The 15,664-nt window shown below is 43.9% G+C and overlaps 1 protein-coding gene across 1 annotated transcript in view; it reads left to right on the forward strand.

Moving 5' to 3' along the window:
* The first annotated feature begins 935 nt into the window (after nt 1-935).
* ABLIM3 (actin binding LIM protein family member 3) overlaps nt 936-15,664 on the forward strand; it is a 296,306-nt gene continuing 281,577 nt past the window's right edge. The window contains exon 1 of the mRNA XM_075344628.1: nt 936-1,403. Coding sequence (XP_075200743.1) covers nt 1,391-1,403 — 13 coding nt within the window. The 5' untranslated portion in view covers nt 936-1,390. The remainder of the gene's footprint in view (nt 1,404-15,664) is intronic.

Here is a 15,664-nt window from a genome sequence, read left to right on the forward strand (position 1 = left end):
TTACCTCTTTGGCCCCCTTACCTCTTGCGCCCCCTTACCTCTTGCGCCCCCTTACCTCTTGGGCCCCCTTACCTCTTGGGCCCCCTTACCTCTTGGGGCCTCTTACCTGTTTGGCCCCCTTACCTCTTCGGCCCCCTTACCTCTTGGGCCCTTTTACCTGTTTGGCCCCCTTAGCTCTTGGGCCCCCTTCCCTCTTGGGCCCCCTTACCTCTTGGGGCCTCTTACCTGTTTGGCCCCCTTACCTCTTGGGCCCTCTTACCTGTTTGGCCCCCTTCCCTCTTGGGCCCCCTTCCCTCTTGGGCCCCCCTTACCTCTTGGGCCCCCTTCCCTCTTGGGCCCCCCTTCCCTCTTGGGCCCCCCTTACCTCTTGGGCCCCCTTACCTCTTGGGGCCTCTTACCTGTTTGGCCCCCTTAGCTCTTGGGCCCCCTTCCCTCTTGGGCCCCCCTTCCCTCTTGGGCCCCCCTTACCTCTTGGGCCCCCCTTACCTCTTGGGCCCCCTTACCTCTTGGGGCCTCTTACCTGTTTGGCCCCCTTAGCTCTTGGGCCCCCTTCCCTCTTGGGCCCCCCTTACCTCTTGGGCCCCCTTACCTCTTGGGCCCCCTTACCTCTTGAGCCCCTGTACGTCTGGCCAGGTTTCACCAATGATATTTCCGCCTTGCTACAAATAGATGATATAACTTGTTTTTAAAGGACAACCCCTTTTAGTAGAAAAGCAGTATTTGAAAATAGTAACAAAAAAAGGATATATACCAAGTAATAATTAATAAGAGTATTTCTAGAGGAGTTATACAGTGGTAGAGCCTGTGGTAAGGGTTAGAGCTGTCACTATGGGGCCGGTGCTGAGCATTACCTCACTGTGCAGGACCATGTGCAGCAGAGCTGATGCCGCCATGTGGCCTGACCAGCAGAGGGCAGCAGACCTCGCACTATCCGGCTCACTTCTTGCCGGTAATCGCAGCCCCCGGTCACCGTGCTCCTGTCATGGGAATGTCCCGGAGGATTCCCAGTGATAAGAGCCTTAGACTGCCTGCCACCAGCGGACAACAGAGAGGGCTGCACCCAGCAGGGCTCGGAGCAGCCAGGTCTGTGCGCTGTGTCTGCCTCCCCCTCCACAGTCCACACCCCCGAGTGCTGGGGGAGCTCCACGATCCTGTGCTGTGGTGACAGTCAGTGTGTGCGGTGAGAGGGTGGCATCACACTCCCTGCCTGGCAGCATTGTCTTCCTGCTGGCACTGTGCACCTGAGAGCAGAGGTGGCCGCACCGTGCCGGGGATGGCTGGCATGGGAAGCTTCTGAGTGACACACCGCAGGATTCAGCACCGTGCCATACAACACGAGCAGATCGCTGACTTTCCCTCTGGGGCTGGATGAGAACAAGAGGCTGGCATCATGAGCACCAACTGTAAGTACCTGCCACTGCTCAGCCTGCCCTGGTGCATGCAATGCTATGGGCTCCACACATGTTTGCAGGACTCTATTGTACCGTTATTAATTTGTAAATATGGACCCTACCTTGTTCCTGTTATTGTTTGCACTGATACAATGTATCCTTCCTCTTTGTATACAACCAACTCTTCTACTAGACATTTATTAATAGTGAAATTATTATTTCTAAGCCCTGAGCTATAGCTATAGTGTATATATTACTGTATGTATCCTGGATTATTTTTTTTTATCTAATAAAGGCAGGCCTTATTCTTTGTATTAGTACAACTTTTACATTCATTTGCTATCAATATAAAATAAAGTAGTGAGATATCCCTGTCTCTAGCGTATAAATCACTGTATATATCCTGGAATTTTTTTTATCTAATAAAGGCAGGCCTTATTCTTTGTATTGTTACCACTTTTACATTCATTTGCTATCAATATAAAATAAAGTAGTGAGATATCCCTGTCTCTAGTGTATAAATCACTGTATGTATCCTGGAATTTTTTTTATCTAATAAAGGCAGGCCTTATTCTTTGTATTGGTACAACTTTTACATTCATTTGCTATCAATGTAAAATCAAGTGGTGAGAGATCCCTTTCTCTAGTGTATATATTACTGTACGTATCCTGGATTTATTTATTTTTTATCTAATAAAGGCAGGCCTTATTCTTTGTATTGGTAGAACTTTTACATTCATTTGCTATCAATATAAAATCAAGTAGTGAGATATCCCTGTCTCTAGTGTATAAATTACTGTATGTATCCTGGATTTTTTTTTTATCTAATAAAGGCAGGCCTTATTCTTTGTATTGGTACAGCTTTTACATTCATTTGCTATCAATGTAATATCAAGTAGTGAGATATCCCTGTCTCTAGTGTATAAATTACTGTATGTATCCTGGATTTTTTTTTTTATCTAATAAAGGCAGGCCTTATTCTTTGTATTGGTACAACTTTTATATTAATTTCCTATCAATATAAAATCAAGTAGTGAGATATCCCTGTCTCTAGTGTCTAAATTACTGTATATATCCTGGAATTTTTTTTATCTAATAAAGGCAGACCTTATTCTTTGTATTGGTACAACTTTTACATTCATTTGCTATCAATATAATATCAAGTAGTGAGATATCCATACCCAGCCATCCATCCACTTGTCCATGGATATGACTGTCTCCTAAGTTCAGTAGGGAACTGATGTAATTGCCTAACAACAGCATTCTGCTAGCCTATAGGAGGCTCTACTCAGTAATGTAGCATAGAAAGGTGCATGTTCTAATCCCAGGATTTGCCAGATTGTGTTTAGGATGGTTATTGTCTTATATAATAATTGGTATTAATAGCAGGGTTATCGTCATAGAGAGGTGCTGGTGTAGGTAATGAATGGGTCTTGGTCAAGCACCAATGTTATTGTATGATGCTATAAGGTAGGGCTGAACTCCACAGCACACATGGTGGAACATGGTTTCTCAGAGCTTGTCTCCAGGCACAAACGTATAGCCCCTCAGTTATATGGAGAAAGTGCAGCCAAAAGACACAGGTGTTCAGAGCACTGATGTCATAGAGCTAAAAATGGATCTGTCTGACACAAATGATAGGGACTTGCCAGGCAGTAAAGAATTGGTTCCAACAATCTATTGTAGTTGAGGACTGCAAGGACTGTCAGGAAAACAATAGAAAGCATAGACTGTTAGTCAATTTAATGGGTATCCCATCTTGGCTTCCTTTGCCTGCAGCAGCCATATAGCACAAGCAGCAGATCTTGGGAGGCAATCTGCTAGTAGCAAACCCCCACCACCCCCCACCCCCTCCCCATCAGACACATTGTGCCTTCTGTACCGATTGAGGTTCGTCTTCCCATGATCAGCTTGAGTAGGACTTTTGATTTTTAGCATTGGTACTTAATGGTATCCACCAGTTATGCCAACCTTAATATGGTGCTGACCGGCAGTATGACATTGATGCCCAACCTTATCATTGGAAAACTAAAGGGTTTTGTAACTCCATAAAGATTTCATTTGTAGGCATGAGGATAGGACATAATAGATATAATGTTTGCTTAACTGCTTCCCCCAGACACTCAGATAAGAAGCATTGGTGTATGGTCACAAGCATAATTGGCCATAATGGCAAAATATCACATCTCTAGAATGATAGGAGCTATAATCTAAATTAGGAAAAAAATGTGGGGATGTAATAGGTTAAAACAGTGACATTCCTTAAGTGCCCTTTGGCTAAAGGACATGAACTCATTTGAGTTATATAATATGATATAAATATATTCATGGCTTTCTTGTAAGACTACCTGTTATGAAATACATCAATCATAATTATAATTTGTTACACCATGCCCGTATAATAGCCAGCTATCAGATGATATTTGTTTTGCCAAGCGACCTGTCAGACAGGTAAGATGACCACTGAGTTCTAGCCCTTAAGCAAATATATTCCTCCGAACAGCGCTGTGTCTCAGCACAGGAATGCAGTAAGGACAGGTCAATGTCACCACCTACATTGCTGTCATTTGTTATTGATCGCTCATATACCTGACTCAGAAAGTGTCATGTTGAAGTGTACGAATGAAGTATAATATTTGTGTTTATATATACGTGTGTGTGTGTGTACATATATATATATGTTGACGTGTACGAATTAAGTATAATATTTGTTTATATATACTATATATATACATGTGTGTGTATGTGTATATATATATATATATATATATATATATGTACAGTATATGTAATATATATATATATATATATACATACATGTTGAAGTGTACAAATTAAGTATAATATTTGTGTTTATATATACATGTGTGTGTGTATATATGTGTGTGTGTGTGTATATATATATATATATATATATATATATATATATATATATATATATATATATATATATATATATATATACAGTACAGGTTTGGACACACCTTCTCATTCAAAGAGTTTTCTTTATTTTCAGGACTCTGAATGAAATACTTAAAAAATTGTGAAACAACTGAAAATATGTCTAATATTCTAGGTTCTTCAAAGTAGCCACCTTTTGCTTTGATTACTACTTTGCACACTCTTGGCATTCTCTTGATGAGCTTCAAGAGGTAGTCACCGGAAATGGTTTTCCAACAGTCTTGAAGGAGTTCCCAGAGATGCTTAGCACTTGTTGGCCCTTTTGCCTTCACTCTGCGGTCCAGCTCACCCCAAACCATCTCGATTGGGTTCAGGTCTGGTGACTGTGGAGGCCAGGTCATCTGTGTAGCACCCCATCCCTCTCCTTCTTTGTCAAGTAGCCCTTACACAGCATGGAGGTGTGTTTGGGGTTATTGTCCTGTTGAAAAATAAACGATGGTCCAACTAAACGCAAACTGGATGGAATAGCATGCCGCTGCAAGATGCTGTGGTAGGCATGCTGGTTCAGTATGCCTTCAATTTTGAACAAATCCCCAACAGTGTCACCAGCAAAGTACCCCCACACCGTCACACCTCCTCCTCCATGTTTCACGGTGGAAACCAAGCATGCAGAGTCCATCCATTCACCTTTTCTGCATCACAGAAAGACGGTGGTTGGATCCAAAGATCTCAAATTTGGACTCATCAGACCAAAGCACATATATCCACTGGTCTAATCTCCATTCCTTGTGTTCTTTAGCCCAAAAAAGTCTCTTCTGCTTGTTGCCTGTCTTTAACAATGGTTTCCTAGAAGCTATTTTACCATGAAGGCCTTCTGCATAAAGTCTTCTGTTAACAGTTGTTCTAGAGATGTGTCTGCTAATAGAACTCTGTGTGGCATTAACCTGATCTCTAATCTGAGCTGCTGTTCACCTGCGATTTCTGAGGCTGGTGACTCGGATAAACTTATCCTCCGCAGCAGAGGTGACTCTTGCTCTTCCTTTCCTGGGGCGGTCCTCATGTGAGCCAGTTTCTTTGTAGCGTTTGTTGGTTTTTGCCATTGCACTTGGGGACACTTTCAAAGTTTTCCCAATTTTTCGGATTGACTGACCTTCATTTCTTAAAGTAATGATGGCCACTCGTTTTTCATTACTTAGCTGCCTTTTTCTTGCCATAATACAAATTCTAACAGTCTATTCAGTAGGACTATCAGCTGTGTATCAACCAGACTTCTGCACAACACAACTGATGGTCCCAACCCCATTTATAAGGAAAGGAATCCCACTTATTAAACCTGACAGGGCACACCTGTGAAGAGAAAACCATTTCCGGTGACTACCTCTTGAAGCTCATCAAGAGAATGCCAAGAGTGTGCAAATCGGTAATCAAAGCAAAAGGTGGCTACTTTGAAGAACCTAGAATATAATACATATTTTCAGTTGTTTCACACTTTTTTGTTAAGTATTTCATTCTACATGTGTTAATTCATAGTTTGGCTGCCTTCAATGTGAATCTACAATTTTCAGAGTCATGAAAATAAAGAAAGAATGAGAAGGTGTGTCCAAACTTTTGGTCTGTACTGTATATATATGTTGAAGTGTACGAATGAAGTATAATATTTGTGTTTATATATACATGTGTGTGTATATATACCGTATTTTTCGGACCATAAGACGCACTCTTTTTCCCCCCAAATGTTGGGGGAAAGTGGGGGGTGCGTCTTATGGTCTGACTATAAGGTTGCGGGTGCTGGGAATGAGGGTGCCGCGGTGGAGCGGGTCATCGGCGGCGCGAGCAGGCTGTAGCAGCCTGCAGCAGCCTGCCGTGACCACGTGGGCCCGCTCATTACATATGCACGCCCATCCTCCCGCACATCATCTCTCAGCGAAACCGGCGCTGACAGGTGGGCGGGGTGATGGGCGGGAAGGGGGGGGGGTGTGCATAATTAGCAGCCGGCCGTGATCACCCCTGGCAACTACAGCCTGGAGTGATCATGTGCGGCTGTATTCACTGCCCCCCGTGCATCATTATCAGCGCGGGGTGCAGTGAATCAGTGTACTCACCCGTCACCGTGTGTGGAGCCGCCCCCCTGCAGCATCGCGTCTTCCTGTCTGTGCCGGCGGTCAGCTGATCTGGACACTAGCGGCGCGCACCGCGATAACGTCATCGCTGTGCGCGCCGCTAGTATCCACCAGAATCGATCAGCTTACCGCCGGCACAGACAGGAAGACGCGATGCTGCAGACACCGGTGACGGCTCCACACAGCGGCGCTGCAGCTGAGACAGAGATCGGTGCTTCAGGGAGTGAGGAAGGGTAAGTATAAACGTTTATTTTTTTGTTCCTGTGCCACAGGATACACGCCATTTACCAGGATGGGGGTATATCATGAGCATGATGGATGGGGGCATATCATGAGCAGGATGGATGGGGGCATATCTTGAGCAGGATGGATGGGGGCATATCATGAGCAGGATGGATGGGGGCATTTCATGAGCAGGATGGATGGGGGCATTTCATGAGCAGGATGGATGGGGGCATTTCATGAGCAGGATGGATGGGGGTATATCATGAGCAGGATGGATGGGGGCATTTCATGAGCAGGATGGATGGGGGCATTTCATGAGCAGGATGGATGGGGGCATTTCATGAGCAGGATGGATGGGGGCATTTCATGAGCAGGATGGATGGGGGCATATCATGAGCAGGATGGATGGGGGCATTTCATGAGCAGGATGGATGGGGGCATTTCATGGGCAGGATGGATGGGGGCATTTCATGAGCAGGATGGATGGGGGCATTCCATGAGCAGGATGGATGGGGGCATTTCATGAGCAGGATGGATGGGGCATTTCATGAGCAGGATGGATGGGGGCATTTCATGAGCAGGATGGATGGGGGCATTTCATGAGCAGGATGGATGGGGGCATTTCATGAGCAGGATGGATGGGGGCATTTCATGAGCAGGATGGATGGGGGCATATCATGAGCAGGATGGATGGGGGCATTTCATGAGCAGGATGGATGGGGGCATTTCATGAGCAGGATGGATGGGGGCATTTCATGAGCAGGATGGATGGGGGCATATCATGAGCAGGATGGATGGGGTCATATGAGCAGGATGGATGGGGGTATATCATGAGCAGGATGGATGGAAGGTATATTATTAGCAGGATGGATGGTGGGTATATTATTAGCAGGATGGGGGGTATATGAGCAGGATCATATACAAGGCAGGAGGATCCTTATCAGAATGGGGTACCTTAGTAGAGAATTTGGGGACATTACCCCCATAACAGTGTCAGCAGCAGATGCTCGCCCCATAACAGTGTGTCATGACCATATTTTTTGGTTAAAATTTTATTTTCCTCCTCTAAAACCAGGGTGCGTCTTATGGTCAGGTGCGTCTTATAGTCCGAAAAATGTGTATACATATATATAGATATATATATATATATATATATATATATATATATATATATATATTTGCAGTATAATTATATATATAATATATAAAGCTCAGTATGTATGTGTGTGTGTGTGTGTGTCCGCTAAAGGAATCCACACCGTCGCATTTACAATCACAAAATTTTGCACAGATGCCTCATGTGACTCAGGGAACATCATAGACTATGTTTGGATGGGAAAATTTAATCCCGCGCTTTACAGTTAGTCTCCAAAATCCTGCCTCCATGAATCTGAATGGAGCTGGGAGAGACGGGCTATTTATAGCAACTGTCAGTGGTTGCTATAGGAACAAAATAAACTGTTAGTATAAGAAGCTTATGTGTGAGTGAGAGACAGAAAAAGACAGACAGACAGAGACAAACAGAGACACAGACAGAGACAGAGACAGACAGGGACAGAAACAGAGAGATAGAGACAGAGACAGCCTTGGAAAGAGACAGCCTTGGAAAGAGACAGCCCTGGAAAGAGACAGCCCTGGAAAGAGACAGCCCTGGAAAGAGACAGCCCTGGAAAGAGACAGCCCTGGAAAGAGACAGCCGGGCAAAGAGACAGCCCTGGAAAGAGACAGACGGGCAAAGAGACAGCCGGACAAAGAGATAGCCGGGAAAAGAGACAGCCGGGCAAAGAGACAGCCCTGGAAAGAGACAGACAGGCAAAGAGACAGCCGGACAAAGAGATAGCCGGGAAAAGAGACAGCCCGTGAAAGAGACAGACGGAGAAAGAGACAGAAGGGGAAAGAGACAGAAGGGGAAAGAGACAGATCTTTAAAGAGACAGCCCTGGAAAGAGACAGACCTGGAAAGAGACAGGCCTGGAAAGAGACAGGCCTGGAAAGAGACAGGCCTGGAAAGAGACAGGCCTGGAAAGAGACAGACGGGGAAAGAGACAGACAGACACAGAGATAGAGAGACACAGAGAAAGAGAGAGACACAGAGAAAGAGAGAGACAGACAGAGACACTGATACAGAGACAGACAGAGACACTGATACAGACAGAGACAGACACACAGAGACAGACAGAAACTCGAAGAGAGATAGTTACTATCTCGGGCAACGCCCGGGTACTACAGCTAATATATATATATATATATATATATATATATATAGATATTTATATATTTTTACATATAAAGATCCAGTAGGAATTTAAGTATTTCTCCCAGAACATTATTGCAATTACACATGTTTTGCCACACAGATTTATTTCCTTTGTGTGTATTAGGACAACAAGAAAAAACTGAAGAAAAAATGCAAATTGGACATAATTTTACTCAAAGCTCCCAAGATGAGCTGGACAAAATTGTTCGCACTCTCAACTCAATGTTTGGTTGCACAACCTTTGGAATAAATACCTGCAATCAATGTCTTCCTATAACCATCAATAAGCTTTTCACATCTTAGCTGGAATTGTGGACCACTTGTCCTTTGCAAACTGCTCCAGATCTCTCATATTTGAAAGGTGACTTCTCCCAACTGCAATTTTAAGATCTCTCCACAAGTGGAAAATGGGATTTAGATCCAAACTCATTGCGGGTCACTTCAGAACTCTCCAGTGCTTTGTTTCCATCCATTTCTGGGTGCTTTTTGAAGTATGTTTGGGGTCATTGTCCTGCTAGAAGACCTAGGATGCAAACTCAGTTTTCTGACAAGGGGCACTATATTGTGATCCAAAATCTTTTGGAATCCTCAGATTTCATGATGCCTTACACACAGTCAAGGCACCCAGTGACAGAGGAATCAAAAGAACCCCCAAACATTTTTGAACCTCCACCATATTTGACTGTAGGTTCTGTGTTCTATTCTTTGTAGTCCTCATTCCGTTTTTGCTAAACAATAGAATGATGTTCTTTACCAAAAAGTTTTATCTTGATCTCATCTGTCCACAAGATGCTTTCCCAGAAGTATGGCTTACTCATATATTTTGGTAAACTGCAGTGTAGTCTCTGTGTCAGCAGTGGGGTCCTCCTGGGTCTCCTGTCATAGTATTTAATTTCATTCAAATGATGATGGATAGATTGCAGTGACACTGATGCACCCTAAGGCTATGTGCGCACGTTGCGTACAAGCCCTGCAGAAATTTCTGCAGCGATCTGAAGAGCACATGTGCGCTTAGATCGCTGCAGAAATGTCCGTAGTGAGCGCCGATTCCATGCGCTCTGCCTGCAGCTCCTGCCATAGACCGTGCAGGAGCTGCCGGCAAAGCGCAGGAAAGAAGTGACATGTCACTTCTTTTTGCGCAGCGCTTCGGCAGTAGCCGAAGCGCTGCGCTCTTAAACGCCATGTGCGCACGGCCCCTGCACAGTCTCCATAGACTGTGCAGGGGACGCAGGACGCATGCAGTTACGCTGCGCTACAAAGCGCAGCGTAACTGCATGTTTTTACGCGACGTGCGCACATAGCGTAAGACTGCTGAACTGTTTGAATTTCTTTGGAACTTGATTGGGGCTGCTTATCCATTATCAGGGCTATCCTGCGTTGCAACCTTCCATTAGCTTTTCTCTGCCATCCACGTCCAGGGAGATTAGCTACATTAGGGCTGCTTCTCACTTGCGAGTTTCTCGCAGTAGAGCAATGCGAGAAAAACTCGCATTGGAATCGGACACATGTTAGTCAATGATTCAGCTCGCATTTGCGATTTTATTTTTTTTTTTTTTTTTCTCAGTCCAAATCGGACCGAGAAAAAAATCGCAGCATGCTGCTTTTTTGCGAGTTTTTCGCACCATTTGTCCCAATGATTTCTTATGGAAGGGGATTAAAAGTAGGATCACACACGCGCACCAGCGTTCACATTTGCGAGTGTGGCAGGAACTACGCTCATTAAATATTCAACAGATGAATGTGACATCACATTCCCAAAGGTAAAATAAATGACACGTGTAATCAATTTAATGTAGTTAAGATGTTGCAGGAAACTAGCATCGCAATCGCGACACACACGCGTCGCACACGCGAGCAAAATCATTAATTTATTCAAAAAAAGGATCGCACTTGCGTTGCACTCGGACCTAACGTGAACTAAAATCAGACGAGTTTTTTTTCAGCCCAGTCGGACCAATTTTACTAATAGATGTGTTTCCAGCCTTACCATGGGTTGCAAGCTTCTTGATTATGTCGTGAACCATGGACAAAGGAACATCAAGGTCTCTGGAGATGGTCTTGTAACTTTGAGATTGCTAATATTTTTCAACCACTTTGTTTCTCAAGTCTTTAGACAGTTCTCTTCTCTTTCTGTTCTCAATGCTTAATGTGAATCATACAGACACAGAATGCAAAAATTGAGTCAGCTTCTCCCTTGTTATCTGGTTTCAATTGTGATTGCCATGTTGCCCACACATCTATTACTCGCCACAGGTGAGTTTGAATGAGCATCACATGCTTGAAACAATTTTGGAAAAGGTGCCAACAATCTTGTCCGGCTCATTTTTGGGGTTTTGTGGGAGATAATGTCCAATTTACCTTTTCTTTCTCTGAATTTTTCTGTTGTTCCAATGCACACAAAGGAAATAAATGTGTATAACAAAACATGTGTAATTGCAATAATTTTCTGGGAGAAAAACTTAATTTTCTTGAACAATTTCAAGGGTGCCAACACTTTTGGCCATGACGATCATACTCTTTGACTGAGCAGCTGAACAAAGGAGAAATATAAAGCAAATCAGTATTTTCCTTCAAAACAGCATCAAAGCATCCATCCTCTTAGGGGTACTTTGCACACTACGACATCGCAAGCCGATTGCTGCGATACCGAGTGCGATAGTCCCCGCCCCCGTCGCACATGCGATCTCTTGTGATAACTGCCGTAGCAAACATTATCGCTATGGCAGCTTCACATGCACTTACCTGCCCTGCGTCATCGCTCTGGCCGGCGACCCGCCTCCTTATTAAGGGGGCGGGTCGTGCGGCATCACAGGGGACGTAAACATCCTGCCCACCTCCTTCCTTTCTCATTGCAGCCGGGACGCAGGTAAGGTGATGTTCCTCGCTCCTGTGTCTTCACACACACCGATGTGTGCTGCCGCAGGAACAAGGAACAACATCGTAACATCGGTCCTTCTGAAATTATGGAAATGACCGACGCTACACCGATCATACGATTTCGACGCTTTTGCACTTGTTAATAGTATCAAAAACGATTTACACACTCCGATGTCGACAGCGACGCCGGATGTGCGTCACTTTCGATTTTACCCCACCGACATTGCACCTGCGATGTCGTAGTATGCAAAGTACTCCTTAGGTACACAGCAGGGAGATTGTTGCAAACATTTTGCAGAACTAACCACAGATCACTTGTGGATGTAAGCTTCCACAAATCTTTGTCTCTTCATGTAATCACAGACAAACTCAATGATCAGGGCTCTGTGGAGGACATATCATTAACTTCCAGATCTCCTTATTCTTCTTTACACTGAAGATAATTCTTACCGACCTTGTATGTTTGGGGTCGTTACTGCAGAATCAATTTTTAGCTAATGGTATGGTAAGCAGAATGAATATCTTCTCCAAACAGTAGATGGGATTAGCTGGGTGCCACTGCCATTTCCAATCTGGTAGCATCGCTGGACATCTTTCGATTTTGAAGGAAAATAAGTAAGATATGTCTTTCATCTGCTGCACTGTTTCCTTGGATGGCCACTGCATTTACTGTCCTCAATGTTGCCTATTTTTTGGTGTCCCCATTCCTACGAAATATAGGAAAAGACCTATTTATCATGCAATGCCATCAGAGAAGCATCCGATTGGCTCAATATTTGTAAGTTGCTTACCTCACAGCATGTGGGATGCCCGCTGCCCGCCCCACCCACAGCATCGACTTCTTCCACCACCGCCCCTGCCTCCTGTGACCCCGCTCCACCATTGCTGCCATTTTTCCCCCTGTAAGAGACCACCGGATTATAAGACGGATCCCATTTTTTATTTTTTACCTTTTTTTTCTCTAAATTTGGGATGCGTCTTATAATCCAGTGCGTCTTATAAAATGAAACATACGGTATTTATTTTATAGCATGTGCCACCATGATAAAAACAGTGCAGCTTATGTCTGTTTTGCCTAGTGCTCATGTGTAGTGGATAGAGGAGAGGTATCTGACAGCTAACAGCAATCATGTGTATGTATCTCATCTTACAAAGAGTTGTATGAATCTACAGCATGCATTTTGGGGCACTGGCTTTGATTCAAGGGATAATTGTGAATGCTCACCAATATAAAATTTAACCATGCTATAATAAGGTGATAAATGTTAATATCACCTTACTTTCAATTTGGTAAAAATCTACGGTGAAACATAATTTGGTTGACATGCAATATACTTTAATCGAAGGGTTAATGAAATATAGTAGGAGCCAGTTAGACCATTTTATTAGCTAAATTGATCTCTTAAGTAGTGTTGAGCGGACCTGAACTGTAAAAATCCGGATCCGCGCGGTTTCAGCGTCCGATCCAGGTCTGACCCGGACGCAGGAATCCGGCTGCACGATCCGGATTTGGGATATTTATTTTTTTTTTCTCTCTCTCTCCCTCTCCCTCTCCCTCTCCCTCTCTCTCTCCTTCCTCTCGTCCCAGATTCCACTCCCCATTGACTTATATGTGCCCGGATTGCGGATCGGATCCGGACTTCTTTGTCAACCCACCACTGATCTGCCGGACCCGGATTATGAGCAATCCGCTCAACTCTACTCTTAAGTTACTTAGGTTGAATAAAAACCTAGGTCCATCAAGTTCAACATTTCTTCACCACTGTACATTTTTTGTCACTAAATTATCTCTAACCCACAATCCAACAATACAAATAGAAACATGGAAAACTATAGAAAACAAGCATTTATGACAATTTTTGCATGGGTTGCCAGTAGTGATGAACAAACACTAACTACTTGGGTTCAGATTATTCATCACGAATCCCAACTTACTGTTCCATATTTGTCACGAATAACAAACCTAATGGAAGTCAATCGTTAACCTGAACATTTTTCTTGAAGACTTCCCATAAAAATGCTCTGGTTCCCCATTAACTTGCATTATGTTCCTTATTCGTGATGAATAAAGGAATATAGTACTTTGGAATTCGTTACGAATAATTAGAACCCGATTAGTTAGTATTTGCCCATCACTAGTTGCCAGGTTTCGGTTCCTGGGACTTATGTAGCCCTCGTCCATTGGTTTTCACTGTTCTTCACCTGGAAGACTTTTCCATATTCTGATGTATTCTTCCAGGTGAGTGGACACCAGCAACTTATTAAAGAAATATCTTCAGAACAAACAAGAAATTATAGAATTTTGCAAATTTTTCTGCAGTCAGTGAGAAGCTCTGTTATGATGGAAAACAAACTCCGATGTCCAATGAGTATGTCCACTCCAACTAGTAGGGCAAAACATTTCCACTAAGTTTTATTACAAAGCCCTAGAGGAGCCATGCAGATTCTCAACGGCAGAAGAAAAGCTCAAACAAACCTCCAACTGGCAAGCTCCACTCTCCCAGGGTTTGTTCTGGGCACAAAGGCTTAGAAAGAAGTGATCAGCCAATGATTGCTCCTTTTTTTTTTCCCAGTAAGAAATTTGTATCCCATTATCTGTCACTTGTTTATGACCTATGGCATCTCTGGTCATCACGTACCAATTACTGTTGATGCTGTTGCATATTTAATTAGGAGCAGATGATGAGACAGTAAGCTTAATTGTGTCATTCAGTGCACAAAATTCCTTGGCAGGAAAGGCATACGATGAATTATGTAGCTATTTGCCATTGTCCTAGATTCTGTAATATAGTTTGGTATTCACAGTGGTTTTTTATTGTCTTGTTGTCTGAACGCAAAACATTGAATAGAATAGGCTAGTGTGTGTGTCCCGATAGCTATAGAACAAATTAGAGGATTTGTGTTGACCCCAATAGTATAGGAAATTGTTTTACCAATAGTGTTTATTCCACAGGTATCTGATTCAACCCGTGCTTAGCATAGTTGTATTGATGTGATTATATTTACATATAGTGTAGAGTTTTGTAAAACTGGACCCCTGTTAGGGTCCTGAGAACTTACCAGAAGGTATTCACTGATTACTGCCTCTTCTGCCTGGCAACGACCTCTTCTGGCTCAGAGCAGTCATGGACCACTCCTAATGGTGATTCTTCTGCTCCCTACTGATGACATGTTGAAAGAGCAGCACCTTCTCTTCTAGTCTGTTCTGTCACCAGGACATCACTGCCGATGTCATTTAGTTGACAGCCGACTCCTTGGTACCTAACTGAGGGGAGGCGGCTATCAATCAGCATGACATCAGCAGTGACGCACCATCGACAGAGCAGAGTGGAAGAGAAAGAGCAGCCCTGTTGACTTGAGGTCAAATGAAGCAGGAAAATCGCCACCTGAGCCGGGAACGTTGTAAGACTGAACAGGCAAGTAGTTAGCAAATACCTGCTGGTAAGTTCTTAGCCTGATAGAAAAAAAAAAGCCTGGATACCCCTTTTAACTTACTGCTCACACACAAGATTGAATATTCTATGTGACAGGTTCGGAGTCCATCAAGCAAAGATGAAGATTTTGGCTGGAAAAGGAAGGTTCTTTTAAGGCTACTTTCACACATCCGGTTTTAGCAGTGCGGCTCAATCCGGCTGTGAAACCTATGCAACGGATGCGGCGAAAACACCGCATCCTTTGCATAAGTTTTTACATGCGGCCCGTCCGTTTTTTTCCGGTTGCGGCACGCTACTGAGCATGCGCAGTGGAAGAAACTGCATGTGGCGGCCGGATGCGTTTTTTTCCGCATCGCGCCAAATCCAGCGTCCATAGGCATGCATTGAAAAATGTGCCGCAGCGGCCGGATGCGGCGCGATGCGTTCTTTTTGCCGGACAAAAAAACGTTACACGATACGT

Source organism: Anomaloglossus baeobatrachus, chromosome 4 (genome assembly GCF_048569485.1).
Source record: "Anomaloglossus baeobatrachus isolate aAnoBae1 chromosome 4, aAnoBae1.hap1, whole genome shotgun sequence".
Classification (NCBI taxonomy): Eukaryota; Metazoa; Chordata; class Amphibia; order Anura; family Aromobatidae; genus Anomaloglossus; species Anomaloglossus baeobatrachus.